The following is a 17,214-nucleotide window of genomic DNA, read 5'->3' as shown; positions in this document are numbered from 1 at the left end:
AATCATGACAAGGTAATCTAAAATAGATAATGTTCAAAATCTGAACCACTGCTAATGGATATGAAAACGTATAATGTTGATAAAGTACTAGTTTTTTTATTTTATTTTAATTTAAACATTTAATCAGTATAATTTTCTTATACTGATTCTAAAAATGTAACCTAAATGTTTTTTTGATATTTTCTCACTTGCCACTGCACCACATGACACCACTGGCTTTTTCTGCCCACTGGTGTTTTGGAGCTAATCAGAATTCAGAAAAACATACTAATGTAATTAACATGTTCAAGGCGGCACAAGACAAACTGTAGTACGAGCTTACTATCAAAACCAAAGCTACATAAGATAAGGAAAGAACTGTTTTTCAGGATATATATGTAACCATTAAGATCACTTTTAGAGGTACAGATTTTCTTGAAAATGATTCATTTTTATTCATTGCAATGTAATATTATGTAACTGTAAATACACTAGTTTCCTAACCTATTTCAAAATATGCATTAAGTGGAAATTAATCTTGGAATTTGTGACTATCTTGCATCCTATCCTGTCCATCTTTCACCTGAAAAAAACTCATTAAATCTTCCAAGTCTTGTTGATTCTCTAATCTCTTTATTTTCTGGAAATTGTCTTGAGGTAAAAAAGACAGAATAAGATATTGTGAAGCTTTATTGTAAATATGCATTCTGAAAGTTAAGTATCCAAGACTTTATTTCATATAAAAATATGTGTAATATCATATTTTTAATTATGGAATGACACTGTCAAGGAGTTCAAGGACTCATCATGGGAGGGCAATCCACTCCATAAAACACTATCTACTATTCATCCAGTAATTTTTTTTTTTTTTTTTTTTTTTTGAGGGAGGACAGGACTATAAATAGTAAATAGCATGTGTTCTCTGGCCAATTTGCCTGCATGTGGGATGAAAAACCCTGCTACCTCCACAAGATCAGCTAACTCACCTTCAGCTGAAAAAAAAAAGTCCATATAAAGATTCCTGTCTTCATGACAAGAACTGAACCACAACCGTTTCAATTGGACTATATTGGAGAGAGAAATAAAAAACACTTTCCTATTTCCCTCCCCTACAGTGTTCAAATGTTATGTACAGAAACAGAATTCCAGTCAGTGTTATTTCTATAAAATAATCAGCTACATTTTGGTTTCTAGTGGGAAGGGAAATAGGAAAGGAAAATCTATCCCTCGGTTTAAAATTCAATGCTTGAATTTAAAATCATTGCAAGTTCAGCAAGTTAATTTGAACATAGATACAACTTTTCCTTTCCCAAGAGTAAAGCATACTCCAGGCTCCTTAAAAAAACTTAAAATAGTCTTTTTAAGGAGCAATCTTGAAATTGCTACACTTAATATTAGAAAAAAAACTTACTGCAATTGAAACAATTGCCTTATTTTCTCTCGTTATTTTTTTAGTCATCCATAATACAAATTTCATATCTTGCTAGGATGTAAAAATTTCACTAAATGCAGAAACCAATTGACTTCTGTAACACATCTTTTAAAAAGGCAAATGATCAGGTCTCTCCCTCTCCCCCCCCCCACCTTTTTTTTACACAAAAAATTCTACTTTGGGGGGGGGGGGGGGAGAGGGAGGAGGCAGAATTGAAATTGCATCTATTAAATATTCATGAATTTCTAAAAATTCATGAATATTTAATAATCAATATACAGTCAAGCAAGTTCCCATCCAATGTGCAACACATATGATATATGGCACTGCCTGATCATATACATGTGTAGATGTAAGGGTTTTATTTTATTCTGCTTTTATGATAATTTTGAATGCTTCTACTGTCAATATATGCTCATGATGACCCAGAAGAAATGATTTCACTTTTTTTCTTAAAAGTGATTCAAGACATACTATAAGTATATGCAGAACGGCTCTAAGTCTTCTGGGTCATGTTTATCTAATGATTTCACTTTCAGAGATTAAAACAATTCACCGGGGGAAGGAAAGAGGGGTGTTTCCAACAGCTCAATGTACAATACAGAATACTTTGTCTCAGCAAGGTAAATGGTTCTGTGTTTTTTCCACAGTTCAAAGCTTTGTGTAACAGTTCATTCCATGAACTGTTAGACACAAAACTTTCAAGTTCCACAATTTATCAGGCTCACATATTAGGTGCAGGAAACACTAAACACTCACAAGCATCCAGAATATAGTGAAACCTCAAAGTATATGAAAAAAAAAAAGATATATGAGAAACTGCGTGCCCATTTACAAATGTTTTTATTATTACATTCACTATTTTCAAGGACATCTCCATGGAGTCAAAGACACTCATCGTGAACAGACTTTAATAAATGCTATTCGGGTCTCAGTAGCTCAGTCATTATAGATGAAGTACTTTGGTCGAAAAGACCTGGGTTTGATTCCCATCCATGTCTTGAGGAATTTATTTGGCCTCTTCAGAAATTCAGGTTTTTCGTCCCTCAGAACAGGCAAACTGGCCTCATGAACACACATGGATTTACAGTCACGAATACTTATGACTCAGGCATGGCCTGATTCATCAGGCCTATGCCTGGTGAATTTTGTTCCCTTTGACTTGCCCAGATAAAATGGGGAGTCAGGAAAAGCAATAGTGAACTACCCTGTAAAAATCTCACCAGTAAAACTTTGTGGAAAGAACACTTGCCTACAAAGTTATCAAAGTATCAAACACGGCTTAGTAGTTAAATCGATCAATTCACACCATACCTATCACATTTACCTATCATATCCTTGAATTATTCAAGCACTCATATTCCTCTGGCAACATATCCCACTTATTACCTTTCAAGCAAAGAATCTTTTCCCACACTCTTACACAATTTTCAGAGATAAACCCTTGTTCTCAAACTTCTGCATGTATTGAAAAAAAAAAAAATCTGTGTCAATGCTATAAAATCCCTTTAATAAATTATATATTTCTATCATATCCTCTCTTTTCTGATTACAAAGGCTAGCCCCTTACAACCCCATCTCACCTGCTGAAACAGGTGAGATGGGGCTGTAAGGGGTAGCTGTACTCTCTACTCTACACTGTGCCTGTCACATTCTATTCTTATAACATCATCTTCTGTCAATGAGGTTTTGCTAATGCTGATGACTTTTTTCCCCTTTGACCTGCCATAATGCTAAAAACTTATCACCTTTATTCCTGATACTTTAAGAATATGCAGGATAGCCATACTGGTGTAAGTCATAAAGCCAGACCAAATTCTCCATTCCACTGCTGCAGTTAGTAAGATGGGATTGTAAGGCAGATGTTGAAGGAGCTCCCACTGAAGTTCTTGAATTCGCTCTAGGGTTCCTATAACTCTATGAGGTCTCACATTGTCATGCAGTAGCAATACTCCTGTTTTCAGAAGGCCCTGGATGTTTTTTGGTGTATTGCATCCCAAGGAATCAATAAAACTTCAGTGTATGATGTGGCATTCACATTTTCGCCATGCTTCTGAAAATGAGTTCCCTGGGAATTCCAAAATATTGTAAACATAAGTTTTCCAGCTGATGGTGTAACCTTGAACTTCTTGCTTGCCAGTGAAATGAGATGTTTCCATTGCATTAAATGCATGATTTGATTTGATAGTGGTGAACCTCAAGTCGTCCCCTGTAACAATCCTGTTTATCATGTCTTTTCCTTCATTTGCATAGCAGAAGAGATGTTGAAAGGCCTGACCCATTCAGTTCATTTTGTGCTCAGTTCTCTGGGTACTCACTGTAAACATACTTTCTGAAAATTTAAACAATTGTGCATTATGATGTAGGCTCAACCATAAGAACAACCTATTGCACTCACTATGCTATCTACTTGTCATTCAGATTATTTGCTCTGTCCAAGATGGTCAGATAATCATCTTGGACAGAATTTTCTCACAGTAACCCCCCCCCCTCCCCCATCACATTCTGCAAAAATTTCTGGACCCAGTTGTGAATTGCTGCATGTGACAAACACTTCTTGCCATAAGCAGGATACATCTTTTTATGAATGTCCTTTGCAGGAAGTCTTTTTCCCCAGAAGAAACACATGACAGCATGCTGTTTTACAGTTGAACACTTTCCAAGCATAGTTGCCATAGCTGAAAACAGCTACAAAATAAGCTCATGCACATCTACTGTCATCATCCTAAACTGTGCTGCTACCTTGTGATGTATACTGAAAACCATTCACTTCCAATTTGTTTGTAACTCACCAACTTTCCCTCATAGTTAACATATTTGTTTTAGTGTTGGCAGTTACGTAGGATAAAAATTAGCAATAGCCTTAACAAAAGCTTATAAATTACCAGGTCCAGGAATGAACATGGCAGTGTCCCACAAAGGGTCTATCATACAAGCCAAAGAACAGACTCATGAATTTCCTTATCACTTATCACTTTTCTTTAGTAAGATTGGAATTTGTTTACTTTTAATAACATAGTCTACTATGATTTTTTTTTTGTTTTAAATCCATATGCTTTAGAAAAACTATTCTGATTATATGCATTAAAAAAAAGTACATTATTAACAGATTTTGTTAAACAAGTCAAGGAAATGTGTATTTTAATAAAATTCTTAACAAAATATACTACTCCACATCCATATATATATATATAAAAAGGGGAGAACTGCTTCAGAACTTTAAACTGGCCTCTTAGTCAATATTAGTCCTTTTTCATATAAAAGTTGGGCTATTTCAACCTGAAAAGAAAGAAAGAAAAAAAAACATTCATGAGGAATTCCAAAACAGACTGCTAGTGAAAATTAATTTTTAAAATAATTTATATGGTTGTTTTTATGCAGATAATACATAGGGCGAAGCGGCAGTTGGAGCGACTGCAAAACTCTTTCCTGAGTGCCTTGGCTAACTGAAATAAGCAAGTGTATGAAAGGAAAAATAAGCATATGACTGGGAGTGTTTCAGAAATGAAGGAAAGAGTGTTGTATGGTGACTCGTTAGTAAGAGGTGTGATAGATGAGAGTTTGACTAAATCGTACTTACAGGATGCGAAAATTAAGGATGTAAGTGAGAGTATTAGAGCACAAAAGCAGAGGGTGAAAGAAATGATAGTCGTAGTGGGAACAAATGATTTGAAAGGAGATAAATTTGATATAAGAGAGGACTTAAAGGAATTATTAGAGGTAGCGAAAGAAAAGAGCGATAGAGTTAGGATAGTGAGTCTGTTGCCGCGATATGACAGAGAGGAGTTTAAAAGGAGGGCCATAATCGCAAATGACTTTATGCGCAGGTTATGCAGACGGTGTGGAGTTTGTGGACGTGTGGAGTGAGCTTGATGGATGGGTGAAAGGATTTGTATAAGATAGATGGCTTACATATGAATGGATTTGGTGTGCAAAGACTGGAAAAAAGTGTTGCTGAGTGAAGTGAGAGTGGATGTGCAAAATCAGGAAAACTAGAACTATTAAGGAGGGGAGTAAGTGGACATACAGATATCAGTGAGTCAGTTGAGTGTAAGAATGTATATAATGAACTCGAGCCAGTACGAAGGACAGGAAATCAGAATGGGATAGTTAGGGGGTTGGACAAATGGACCACTGCATTTCATGTATACTAATGCCAGGAGTATTAGGAACAAGAAGGAAGATTTTTGCCTTGGTTGGCTCTTCCTGGCCACAGGTTATTGGCATTAGTGAAAGATGGCTGACAGAAGATGATAGGGTATAGTGTGTTCAGGAGGGACAGAGAGAATAAAATGCGGGGGGTATTATTGATGATAGCTGATGAACTGCAGCCAAGGAGAATAGAAGTTGTATTGCAGGATAGTGAAAAGAGTTCATCTGAGGCTATTTGGTGTGAGATTGAGACTAACGGAACAAAATGTATAGTTGGGTGCTGCTATAGACGGTGAAGATAGTATGCATAGACAAATTGATGAAATGAGTGGAAGGAGGGTAATTATTATGGGGGATTTCAACTATGGTAATACTGATTGGAAGGAGGAGAGGACACATGTGAGGAAGGAACTGGATTTTATTCAGTTACTAAGGGATAACTATCTGAGACAGCATGTAATGGAATATACTAGGGGTTTGAGAGTGCTTGACCTAGTAATTGCATCTGAGAATTTGACTGTAATGAATATGACCATGTTGCCACTTATTGGTGAGAGTGATCATAGGGTGATCTTGACCTGGGAGGTGGCTAAAGGTGTGGAATTTTCGATTAAGACATTGAATAGGTGGAATTACCATGCTGATAAGTATAACAAGCTTAGGAGATTGCTTGGATCAGTGCCATGGCATGTAAAACTGCAAGGGCTGGATGTTGATAGGGCATGGGAAGAGGTCAAGGAGCATTTGCAGGAGGTTATGGCTAAGTGTATACCTAGAGTCCGAATAGTAAATCGCGCAAGGTTTAAATGGATGAATAACACCATTAAACTTGAGTTGCAAAAAAAGGAACAACTGTGGAAGGAATTTAAGGAGAAAGGTGACCTGCAGGCACATGACCAGTATAAAGTGCATGCCAGAAGGGTAACGAGTGTGGTAAGAAAAGCAAAAGCGGATTATGAAAGGAAATTAGCCATGCAAGCTAAAGAGAATCCTAAACAGTTCTTTCAATATGCTACAAGTAAAAGAAAAACTGTACACAGCAGAATGATTTTAAGGAATGCCGATGGTAGGGAGGTCACTGAATCAGTCGATACAGTGGAATTACTGAGTAAGCACTTAGCACTTTGTATTTATATCATCCAAGTGGTGACATTGAAGGAATGAAGGAACCATTAGTTTATATGGGAATTGTGGAGAATGAAGTGGAGGTGAATAGTCTATTACAGAACCTTAACGTGAATACATCTGTGGGATTGGATGGTATACCAGCACGGGTCTTACGTGAAACGGCTGAAGAATTATCAGTGCCCTTGACCAAATTGTTTAATCTGAGTTTTGGGTCTGGTTTAGTCTCAAAGGGGTAGAAAATAGTTCCACTGCATAAAGGAGGATCCAAGACTACTGTTGCAAATTACCGACCGATCAGTATATCAGGAGTCGTCGTCAAGGTCTTGGAGAAAGTAGTCAAGAGAAAAATACAGGAATGGATTGATGAAAATGAGATACTGTATGGGGGGGGGACAGCATGGTTTTGTTAAGGGTAGATCATGCCTCAGTAACTTGCTCAGGTTTTATAACACAGTGACGGCTGAACTGATAAGGGTAAAGGGTTTACAGTGATACTGCTGGACTTGGCAAAGGGCTTGACAGGATACCACATGGAATTGTAATCCATAAACTGCAACATATGGGAATGGATATATAGGGTTGGTGAGATGGATAGGAGGGTGGGTTGATGGAGAGATACCAGAGAGTAGTTTACTCATGAGTAGAGTCCAAAAGACGGCCTGTGCCCAGTAGTGTGCCGCAGGGGTTCTATACTTGGACCACTGCTGTTTAATTTGTTCATTAATGATATAGGGAAGGAACTGAGAGGAACGGTTCATTTGTTCGCTGATGATGCAAAGTTGGGTAGGACAATAGTGAATGCAGAAGATGTCAAAATTTTGCAGGATGATTTGGATAGATTGGAGGTCTGGGCGAAGGAGAATGGATGTCAATTTAATGTGGCAAAATGTAAGGTTATGCATTTTGGGGTGAATAGATTAGCAGCAGTATATCACATTGGCGGAACTGTATTTCAGGAGATTGATGAGGCCAGGGACTTGGGAGTGTTGGTGGATAGGGAGATGAAGTTCAGGGGTCACATTGCAAAAGTGGCTTAATCAGCTCATCAAATCACTTGGATGCGGAAGAATACTTTGACAAGCAGCGATAAGCAAGTTATTGTTCCTCTGTATCGAGCCTTGATAAGACCCCATGTAGACTACTGTGCCCAGATATGGGCACCAGGGTTTCTTTTCGATGGAGAGGAGAGGATCCAGAGGCGAGTGACTAAGATGATAGCAGGTCTATGGAATGAACCTTATGAAAACAGGTTGAAGATTTGTGGGTTGCAGAAATCGGTTGATAGGCAGAAAAGGGGAGACATGATTGAGACATTCAAATTTCTGAAGGGTTTCTATAGGATTAATTCAGAGGATATTTTTGAGAACAGGACTGGTGGTGAGAGGACTAGGGGACATCCATGGAAGCTGGGCAAGAGTGTGGTAAGTAATGGTGTTAGAGATGGGTTTTTTACTTTTAGATTGGTGAACGAGTGGAATAAGCTGCCAGAGTCTGTTGTGGGTGCTATGACAGTGAATGAGTTCAAGGCTATGATAGATACTGTGTGAATGTCGAACAGTTGTGATGGACATGATGTTTAGGGCCTCCCTCGATGAGTCTAAGGACTCCTTGGAGTAGCCCATAATAATAATAATCTTTTCACGCTACAACAAAACAACAAACAAACAAAAAAAACAGTAGCATATTTATGAAGGACATTTTCTTTTCTAGAAGGATGAAAAAATCAGAACCTCACAATAGACTTAAATAGCCCTCTTTATCTTCCTGAAGTAAAGTGGACTAATTAAGTAGAGCTATTTAGCCTTTCTCTGCTTGGAAAAGAAGAAATCACATCATATGCAAGGAATCATGCAAGAAAGCTAAGCTTCTTTTTAAAAGCAGCTAAAAAACTAGTGTGAAGACTGGAAAGAATATAGAAAATAGATATCATGAGGGTGACAATATGTTTTGGAGACTGTCAAAAAAAGCATAAAAGGAATCAAAAAAGTATAAAAAATATTATAGCATAAAAGGAATTAGATCATGAATGTGACATAAGAACTGAAGATAAGCATATATTTTAGATGGATGGAAAACATACTGTGAAAAACTGTTAACTGAGATAAGTAGTGACAGAACTATGATAGGAAAAAAACAGAAATATGGAGAAGTAGCTGAAGAAGATGATAATCAAATAACATGTTTTACAGTGGCTGCAATGAATAATTCAAAATGACTTCAGAAGGTTAAATTCCACAGGACTGGAGTATAACTCTCATAATATATCTATAAAAAGGGGAGTGAAATTGTGAGAATTTCAGAAGAATTTTCCTAATGAATGTTTTAAGATTTTTGCATGCATATCTGAGAAAAGATTGCAAGCATAAAAGATAGAACTAAGAAAAATTAAGGAAAACAAACTTGAGGAAAAACAAATCTGGGTAGTGTAATTTCTCTTAATGCATAGTAATATACGTGTCTGTAAGGAAGTGTGCCTTGCATTATGGGATACTGCAGTAAATGATGTGAAGTCAGCATTCTTTATAAACAAGTAGCCTGGTTGTGAAGATACTTCTCATGCAAACTTTGTTTGCTTACACTTGGGTAGAGGATTAAACAAGAATATAATTTCTTGGTATTTTTTGATTTATTTTATAATATGCTCTAGCTGTGGGGAAGGTTAATCAAATATAACTGCTTCAACAGTCTTTGACTACTTCCCATGCAGTTTCTTTCCCTTATAGCTCAACATATACCCCCTTCTTAATCAAAGCTCTCCCATGATTTATCATCTAAGTCAAAATAAAAAAATAAGTATGCATGGTCACGCTTACCAGTTGGAATCATAACAGTCACCTCATTTATAGAGAGAGAGATTTTCGGATGCTATTTACTAAATATGACATTCTTGCATATTGAGTCCCCTTCTCTCACAATCTGATTATGCTTGTAATCTTAAGTAACTATAAATTCTTTCACTTGTTTTGCATGCTTATATATATCCCCACAGCTGAAATCATTCAAAAGGATAGTCCTCCTTGTATCCATGAGATTTATCTGCTATGCAGTTCACAATCCTCTTCAGAAAGATTCAGGTGTTAAATTGTGAATGAAGATATAATTTATAATACTTCATTCATATTTAACATAATCTGCCATATCTTAAGCAAGACTTGTTTAAATATTATTTGTTAGTCTCTTGCTTAAAATTTGTTATTCATGTATTTTCCTTGAATTTTGTCAGTTATTATTTAATTATATAATTTTAGAATATGTCATAATAATGAAAAGGTTCTGTATTAAATGTCATTTATTTTATTACTTTATTCCTTTAATAATATAAGAAATCGTATGTATGTAACTTTTATGTGATTTATGTGAACTGTGATATATGTTTTTTTATTATTGTAAATGAAAGTGAAAGTAAATTTAAGGAATTCTGCTAATGAGATTTGATTGGTCACTGTCAAGGAAACGGAGTTATTTTTAGGTAGTGCGTGATTGGCGCGTGGAGTACTGTATACAAAGGGTGAAGCGAGTTGTTATGAGCTGAACTGGTCAGAACCAGATTTTGGTGGGAAAGAGGAGAACAGAATTAATTCGAAAATGAAAGTAAGATATATGGAGAAGCCTTAGAGACAGCATAGAGATCGGTAGCAAGTGGCAGAAGGGGAGTTGATATGTGCCGTAAATCGACTAGGAAAGGACAAGGAATTAATAGGTATTTCGAATTACTTTTATGGGAGTTCTGAAACTATGATAAATTCCAAATGGTTAGTGGAAGAATAGTGCAGAACTGAAGTTAATACATAGAAGAAAATAAGGAATTAGTAGATAACTTAAACCAAGAGCGTCAAGACTTGTGTGTTTCTGTGTCTATAATTCAGTTATTATAGTGGAAGATTTCTTTGAATTGTGTTGCCATAAAGTAAAAGTCAACAAGAATTTTAAATGTGCCTATGTGAATTCGATGTGTAGAAGCTATAATCCGGTAAGAGTTGTCCTTTCTATAACCTGTGAAGCTATAACAGTTAACTCTGTCGGATATATTTTGACCTTGGCTATGATGTTATGTCAATTAATGGTCGGATATTAAATGTACTGAAGTACTTTCCCCTCGAAATAATAAGTGTTATGTTGATCTATTAAGTGTTAGCTGACTGAGAAAGAATATAGTGTAGCCTGTCATAAGATTAGTTATTGTAACATTTGGAAGGTTAAACTTTTAAGAACTATTCTCAACTTGATTGAGAATAATTCTTAAAACATTCATTTTTCAGTTCATAAAGAACTGAAAAATGAATGTTGGATAGTTAATGGATTGTAATTATTCTGAATACTTTAAACTGAGCTAATATATTTATGATTTAATTCATCTAATTGGGTAGAGAGAACTATGTGAAAGAATTACTGGTGCTTTAAGAATTAAGAAGTGTCAAAATTAGCCATAATCCTCAAACCTAAATAAGAAGTTACTAATATCTGAATATGAATTTTTGTAATTGTTCAATTTGATAACCTTTTGCAGATAATTATACTTGAATGTATATATTGTACTATTCCACATTAAATGTTTTCTTTTGTTGGGTTAAACTTGGTGTTTGCCTGATTTTCTTTCATTGCACCACTCATAAAATTAATCGGACCTTTGTGGAAGCCTTAAAAGCTATTAATAACCTCGGCCTGAAGATAAAGTGATAACATAAGTATAGTTGATGATTGATTCCTCTATATTATTTAGACTAATCTGAATATAGGGTGGCGCAGTATAATATAAATTTCTTTATATTCAGAAGAGCATCAATCAACAACTAATGAATAAAAACAGAATTTAAAGAGGTAAAGATAAGATTAACAAACCAACAAAAATGGAACAGTCAGTTAGGTAGGACATTCCAACATTATTTTGCCCTAATCTCAAATATAACTTTGAACCAATTGCCTGTGTTGTTACTCACACTATCATAACCATTTGAGGTTTCTACTCTGGTTAGGTTTAATTTATTGGTACCCATTAGAAATACTCCTTACTCTACACTGTGCGTGTCACATTCTATTCTTGTAACATCATCTTCTGTCAACCAGGTTTCTGATGACTTCCCTTCAACTTGCCATAATGCTAAAAACTTATCTTTATTCCTGATACTTTAGGAACATGCAGGATAGCCATATTGGCATAAGTCTTAAAATCTGGCCAATCCAAATTCCCCATTCTACTGCAGTTATTTTTTTTTGTCTGACAAAACCAGTCACACTTTCCTGGGTTTTCAGATCATACTGCAATACATCTAGGTTCCCATGCAACCACCCTGACTACTTACATTGACTCTTTCTCTAAACAATAATCTCTCCAATCACATAATTCCAAATTCGTTTAAGTGCAATCCATCATGTAAGTACAAATACTTCTAATCATCAAAATCACACCATACACCAATACAATGAACACCATTTCCTTTAGACTATCTGTGCTTTTTTTTTTTTTAATATTAACCCTACACAAGGGAGGTTACAAAATCTATAACGTGACAGTGTCATGTGAGGACAAGTGGTTAAGGTGAAAAGAAGGGATCTGTTAACAAGTTTCCTGAAAAGCTTGGGAAGGGATTGTATTCATCAGGAAAAACAGTATGAAAGCTGTTCCAAAGAACAGAGGTAGATCAAATGAAGAAAGAAGAAATTTGTTTGATTGGTGTGGAGTTGAAATGCAAAAGGATATCGACCAGTGATTGCTCAAGTGAAATGCATAAGGATATTGACCAATGAAAGTGAAGAATAGTAGTGGCCAGTCAGCAGAGCACTGTCCATAAAAGTGCTGATGACACTTTTATGGACAATGGGGGGGGGGGTACCTGTTATTTGGATTTGTTGATAATTTCCTTATGCTTGTTTCGGGCTGTAGTGTAGGCTGAGTGAGAACCTGGATTTTTAACTCATGTCATTGATATATTGAATTTTTAATGTTGGACCGCTTTGCACATTTTTTTAGAGAACCAAAGCTTTGATAGAGGTCAGGGGTTTGCGCAGAGTGGGGAATGAAGACCCTCATTCCAGTAAGGATTATTTTAGTTATTTGGGTGAAGCAAATTTTGGAACTGGCAACAATATGGAAAATCACAAAGGTTATCCCAAATGACACTGTTGCATTGCCAATGGATATGAAGCTGAGATTGGCTGGAGGAGATCAATTTGTAAGAAAAGAAACATGGATAATATTATGGCTAGCAGCATTAGGAAGGAAAACTGGTTAAGAAAAAGTCCAGAGTGCTGGAAGATTGTCTGGTATTTGACCTCACAGATCATGATTTGTGAGGTCAAATACCAGACAATCTTTTACTATATAACTCAATCTTTTAGTTTGAGTTATGGACATTAGTCTCAAACTAAGATAAATCTCAGGGAAGAGATTTGGACTTGTTAAGAACTTGGAAAAAACAAAGACAATGGTATTTGGTGAGAAAAACATGAAACAAAAGATACAAGTGGATGGCATTGATATAGAAATTATTAAGAACAACATGTAAGTCCACAGTAATAACTTTAATTAATAAATAAGGTAGCTATTTTGTACTAAAACTAATAGTACATCTTCAGTATTACAAACAGATAGGAATAGAATACAAGTAACGAACATTCGGAGGATCACCTATTAAAATACAATGTTGTCGCAAGCTAGGAAATGAAAGAAATTAATAAATAATTAATATTTAAGATAATTAGTTTTTTAGCTTTTTAATGATTACATAAAATAAAACTCTCCCAGATCTTCGAGAGCAAGTGGCAATCATTTCGATTTAAATTCGGTCGGTGTAAAAAAGCTTCACAACTTTCTTTAAAGAGGCGTTCATATTTGAACCTGCATCTATGAAGGAGAATAGCTTTATCCCACTGGATATTATGGGTAGTGGTAATACTGTGTTGTGCTACACCAGACTTCTGAGGTTTGTTGTTATCAATATAATATTGATGTTCTTTAATTCTTTTTTCCACAGAATGGCCAGTTTGTCCAAAATAAGAAACATCGCATTCACAAGGAATTTGGTAAACGACAGCCAAAGACAGATATGACAGTTTATCTTTTGTAGAAAGCAATAAGGAAGAAATTGTGTCGACAGGAATATAAGTGGGAATCAATTGGTACTTTTTTAAAATTCTACCTATAGGTTCTGAGATTCCTGGAATGTAGGGGATTGGAACTCTGCAAACTGTTGAAGAAACCTTAGGTATTGGAACATAAGATTCAATTATCTGTTGGATTTGATTAGGGTGGTAATTATTAGATTCCATTAACTTTTTAATGATGGAAAGTTCTTGTTGTAAGATTTCTGGAGAAGACTAAACTTTATGTGCCCCATTTATTAGATTTAAGAATGCCAAATTTTTGAGATGTATGGTAAGCAGACTTTTTATGAATGTATCTGCCAGTAAATGTGGGCTTTCGAAAGATGCTTGTAGATAAGGTACCAGAAGAAGTTCGAGTAAGCAGGATGTCCAAAAATGATAAAGTACCAGAATTTTCCTTTTCCATGGTGGATTGGATACAAGGATGAAGGCTATTTATCTGTTGTAGAAAGCTCATCTTCAGTATGTGACCTTTTTATGGAAGGCATCATGCAGGATATAGTTAGAATAGCTGAGGCAAACCAGTCATAAAGGTATGCCAGTTAAGGTTTGTTTTAGGAATAGAAGATGGGGTTTTAATGGCTGTGATAATAGTGGTACATATTATTAATGTTTGCAGTGATGTCCCAGATGTTGGTGAAATGGATGTGGGAGTACTTCTTACATGTTAAGATCAATGGCCTGTCAGAGCCAAGAAACTTGGCTCTAAAGAAACGTGATGTTAGTTCATAGGGGCAGTTAATCCTATCTGTATTGTCTTCTATAATTGTAAATTGTTTGTTCTTCTGGCTGGTTTGTCTGTTTTGTAGGATAAAAAAATCCAAGTTTCTGTGCAGCAAAACTCCATCTCTGTATGAGAATGGCTAACTTACCTTTGGGTGAAAAGCCTGAAAGGTTCATGTCCTAGTGCAGTGATGGCAAACCTATGACATGCGAACCTATGTCACCTATGAAACCCTCAAGTGTGTCACACTGACACACTTGAGGGTTTCAGGTGACACACCTTGGATGTTGAAAAATATTGGTATTCTGATGAAAAAACTAATTTCAATAATTTCAGTTTATTAAATTAACTGTATATGAATTCATAGATTGCATATCAATGTCCTATTAAATAAATAGCCTAATATGATATGTATAAGTCACCATCTATGATTAAGTAGTTAAATTTATAATGCATGTATGCAAGTGGCACATCAACAACGTCAATATTTAAAAAAAAAAAGATGTTTGACACACCTGGGTAAAAAGGTTCGCCATCACTGTCCTAGTGGGATCGGAACTGAGGTCTTTCCAACTAAAGGGCATCATCTATACTGCCTAAGTTACTATGGAGGTTCTGGAAGTGCCTTTTTTTTTATGATGTTGTAAACAAGAAAAACATCAAGACTACTATAAAACTGTCATTAATCTTTCTTCTAAAGTCTTATCTAGAAACAAAAAGAAATTTCTTAGTGAGAAGATTTAATTTTGCCTTATCCCCACAGAACATTCCAAAAGTGGACATCATAATACACATTGAAAAGGGAATACAGCAGCTTTCAAGAGACTCTGCAGACTTCATCCACATTCAAACTTCAGCTTTGTTACTCAAAACTAAATTACCACTAAAAGCATACCGAAATTAGAATAATCTCTTAAAGAATTACGGCAAGATAAAAAGATAGTAATAGTGAAGGCAGACAAAAGAAATGCAACAGTGGTTATGAACACTGATAAATACATAAGAAAAATTAACATCCTATTAGAAGATTCTAACACCTACTTATCCTTAGGTCAGGATCTCAGATGGCCCATGCATAATAAAACTAACAAATTGATCAAAAAGTTACCTAACTGGTCAAAAGAATTAAAAAAATCTTCATAATCCAAACATCCATTAGTCCCACAAATTTATGGAGAATCAAAAATACACAAAAAGAAATTCTGCTACGAACAATTGTACATGGGAGAGATTCCTCGATCTCACTTGATAAAGTATCTGTTGAGCTTAGTAGCTCTATATATATAGGAAAGACAGAATCATTACTCAAAGAATAGCTTGCATTTTATTGAAAAGGTAAAAGACTTAAACATAGAGTCCTCTGACCAGGGATGTGGAGTTGGTACACAAAACCTTCGACTCCTCAATTTACGGTACCTTCAGTTCCAATTATGACTTCTTTATTTATATATCAATTATAGGAAATAATCTTCTTCTTCTTCCTAACATGGATTTTAGGCAAAGTAGCCTGTTTCCAGTCTCATGCCATCTCTTTCTTAGTCTTCCGACATACAAAGGCACTTCATCACTGCCAAAGTGAATCACCAGACTACTTTTTGGAACTTTAACCTGTTAAAGTTTGGGTCTAAAGGCTATAGTTATGCAGTTGTAGCTATTTTAATTCAATTTATTAAAGAAATTACAAACATTCAGTAACCTTAAATTTAAAAAAAAAAGAAAAAAAAAGAAGAAAACTTAGAAAATGAAAACATTGGTCAACTGAGGTTATATTTTTATCAAAAGGCTATAAATAATAAAGTAATAGAAATACAGGATATAAAACAAAGAAACTATAAAAGAAAATGAGGAACATTTTTCACTTCCAGTTCTTCCCTTCCTTTGCAAGATTAAAGTATTGCTTGGATATAAAATTTAAGTGAATGGACATGAAACATTACATTAAATAAAATAAAAATTATATTGTAGAAGAATGAAAAATTGATATCTACAGAATTTTTAAAGAAACTTAGCATCTAGCTGCAAAATAGGGGTTAAATCAAAAATTTACTAACATATTGTTCTTAGAAACAGAATGAAACCCTTAAATCTGATTTGACTATTTTTCAGTGCCGAAAGCAGTCTTTCAACACTGACTTGGTTGGGTGGCATTGCTGTTGCAGTTCTAGCTAAATCACTAATAACCTCAGGATAAACAAGGATGGCTTCTTTTATAGTCAGTTTCAATGGGCTTTAATCCTTTAAAAAACTCTTGTCGAAATTCCTTTATTTTGGCATTTACTATTTTTTCGATGCATAAGCGATATTGCTTTACTTTTGTGTTGCTTCAAAGTCTAATTCTTCATTTGAACTTGAAGAAGATGATCCTGAGTTACCAATGCTTCTAGTTTCATCCAGTAGTTAAGGTGTTTCCTTGTAACCCTTTCATGAGAACTGCTACTTTATAGAGCGCCTGTTTTCCTTTAGTAATTTGGCCATTGCTCAACAATTTCATTTCAATGATGCGATTTTTAAACTTCTCTGGTTATGGTGACTTTGTCAGATGTAAAGAATCTTTGTAGTTATATTTGGCCTCCAGTAGATTTCTGATCTTTCTTTAGCCCTGAAGTAGAGGAATGTTTTTATTGCTGTCTTTCTCATTCACAGCTTCTAACACTTTAGGATGAAAATGCTGCAAGTGTCTTTTTAAATTTGATGCTCT

The 17,214-nt window shown here is 35.2% G+C and overlaps 1 protein-coding gene across 1 annotated transcript in view; it reads right to left on the bottom strand.

Moving 5' to 3' along the window:
* Nucleotides 1-4,535: 4,535 nt before the first annotated feature.
* NO66 (Bifunctional lysine-specific demethylase and histidyl-hydroxylase NO66) overlaps nt 4,536-17,214 on the bottom strand; it is a 295,812-nt gene continuing 283,133 nt past the window's right edge. Inside the window, exon 17 of the mRNA XM_090407239.1 lies at nt 4,536-4,690. Coding sequence (XP_090263365.1) covers nt 4,631-4,690 — 60 coding nt within the window. The 3' untranslated portion in view covers nt 4,536-4,630. The remainder of the gene's footprint in view (nt 4,691-17,214) is intronic.

This window comes from Typopeltis vanoorti, chromosome 17 (assembly GCF_054136105.1).
Source record: "Typopeltis vanoorti isolate ZY-2024b chromosome 17, IOZ_Tvanoo_1.0, whole genome shotgun sequence".
Classification (NCBI taxonomy): domain Eukaryota; kingdom Metazoa; phylum Arthropoda; class Arachnida; order Uropygi; family Thelyphonidae; genus Typopeltis; species Typopeltis vanoorti.
This window is presented reverse-complemented; position numbering and strand designations above follow the sequence as displayed.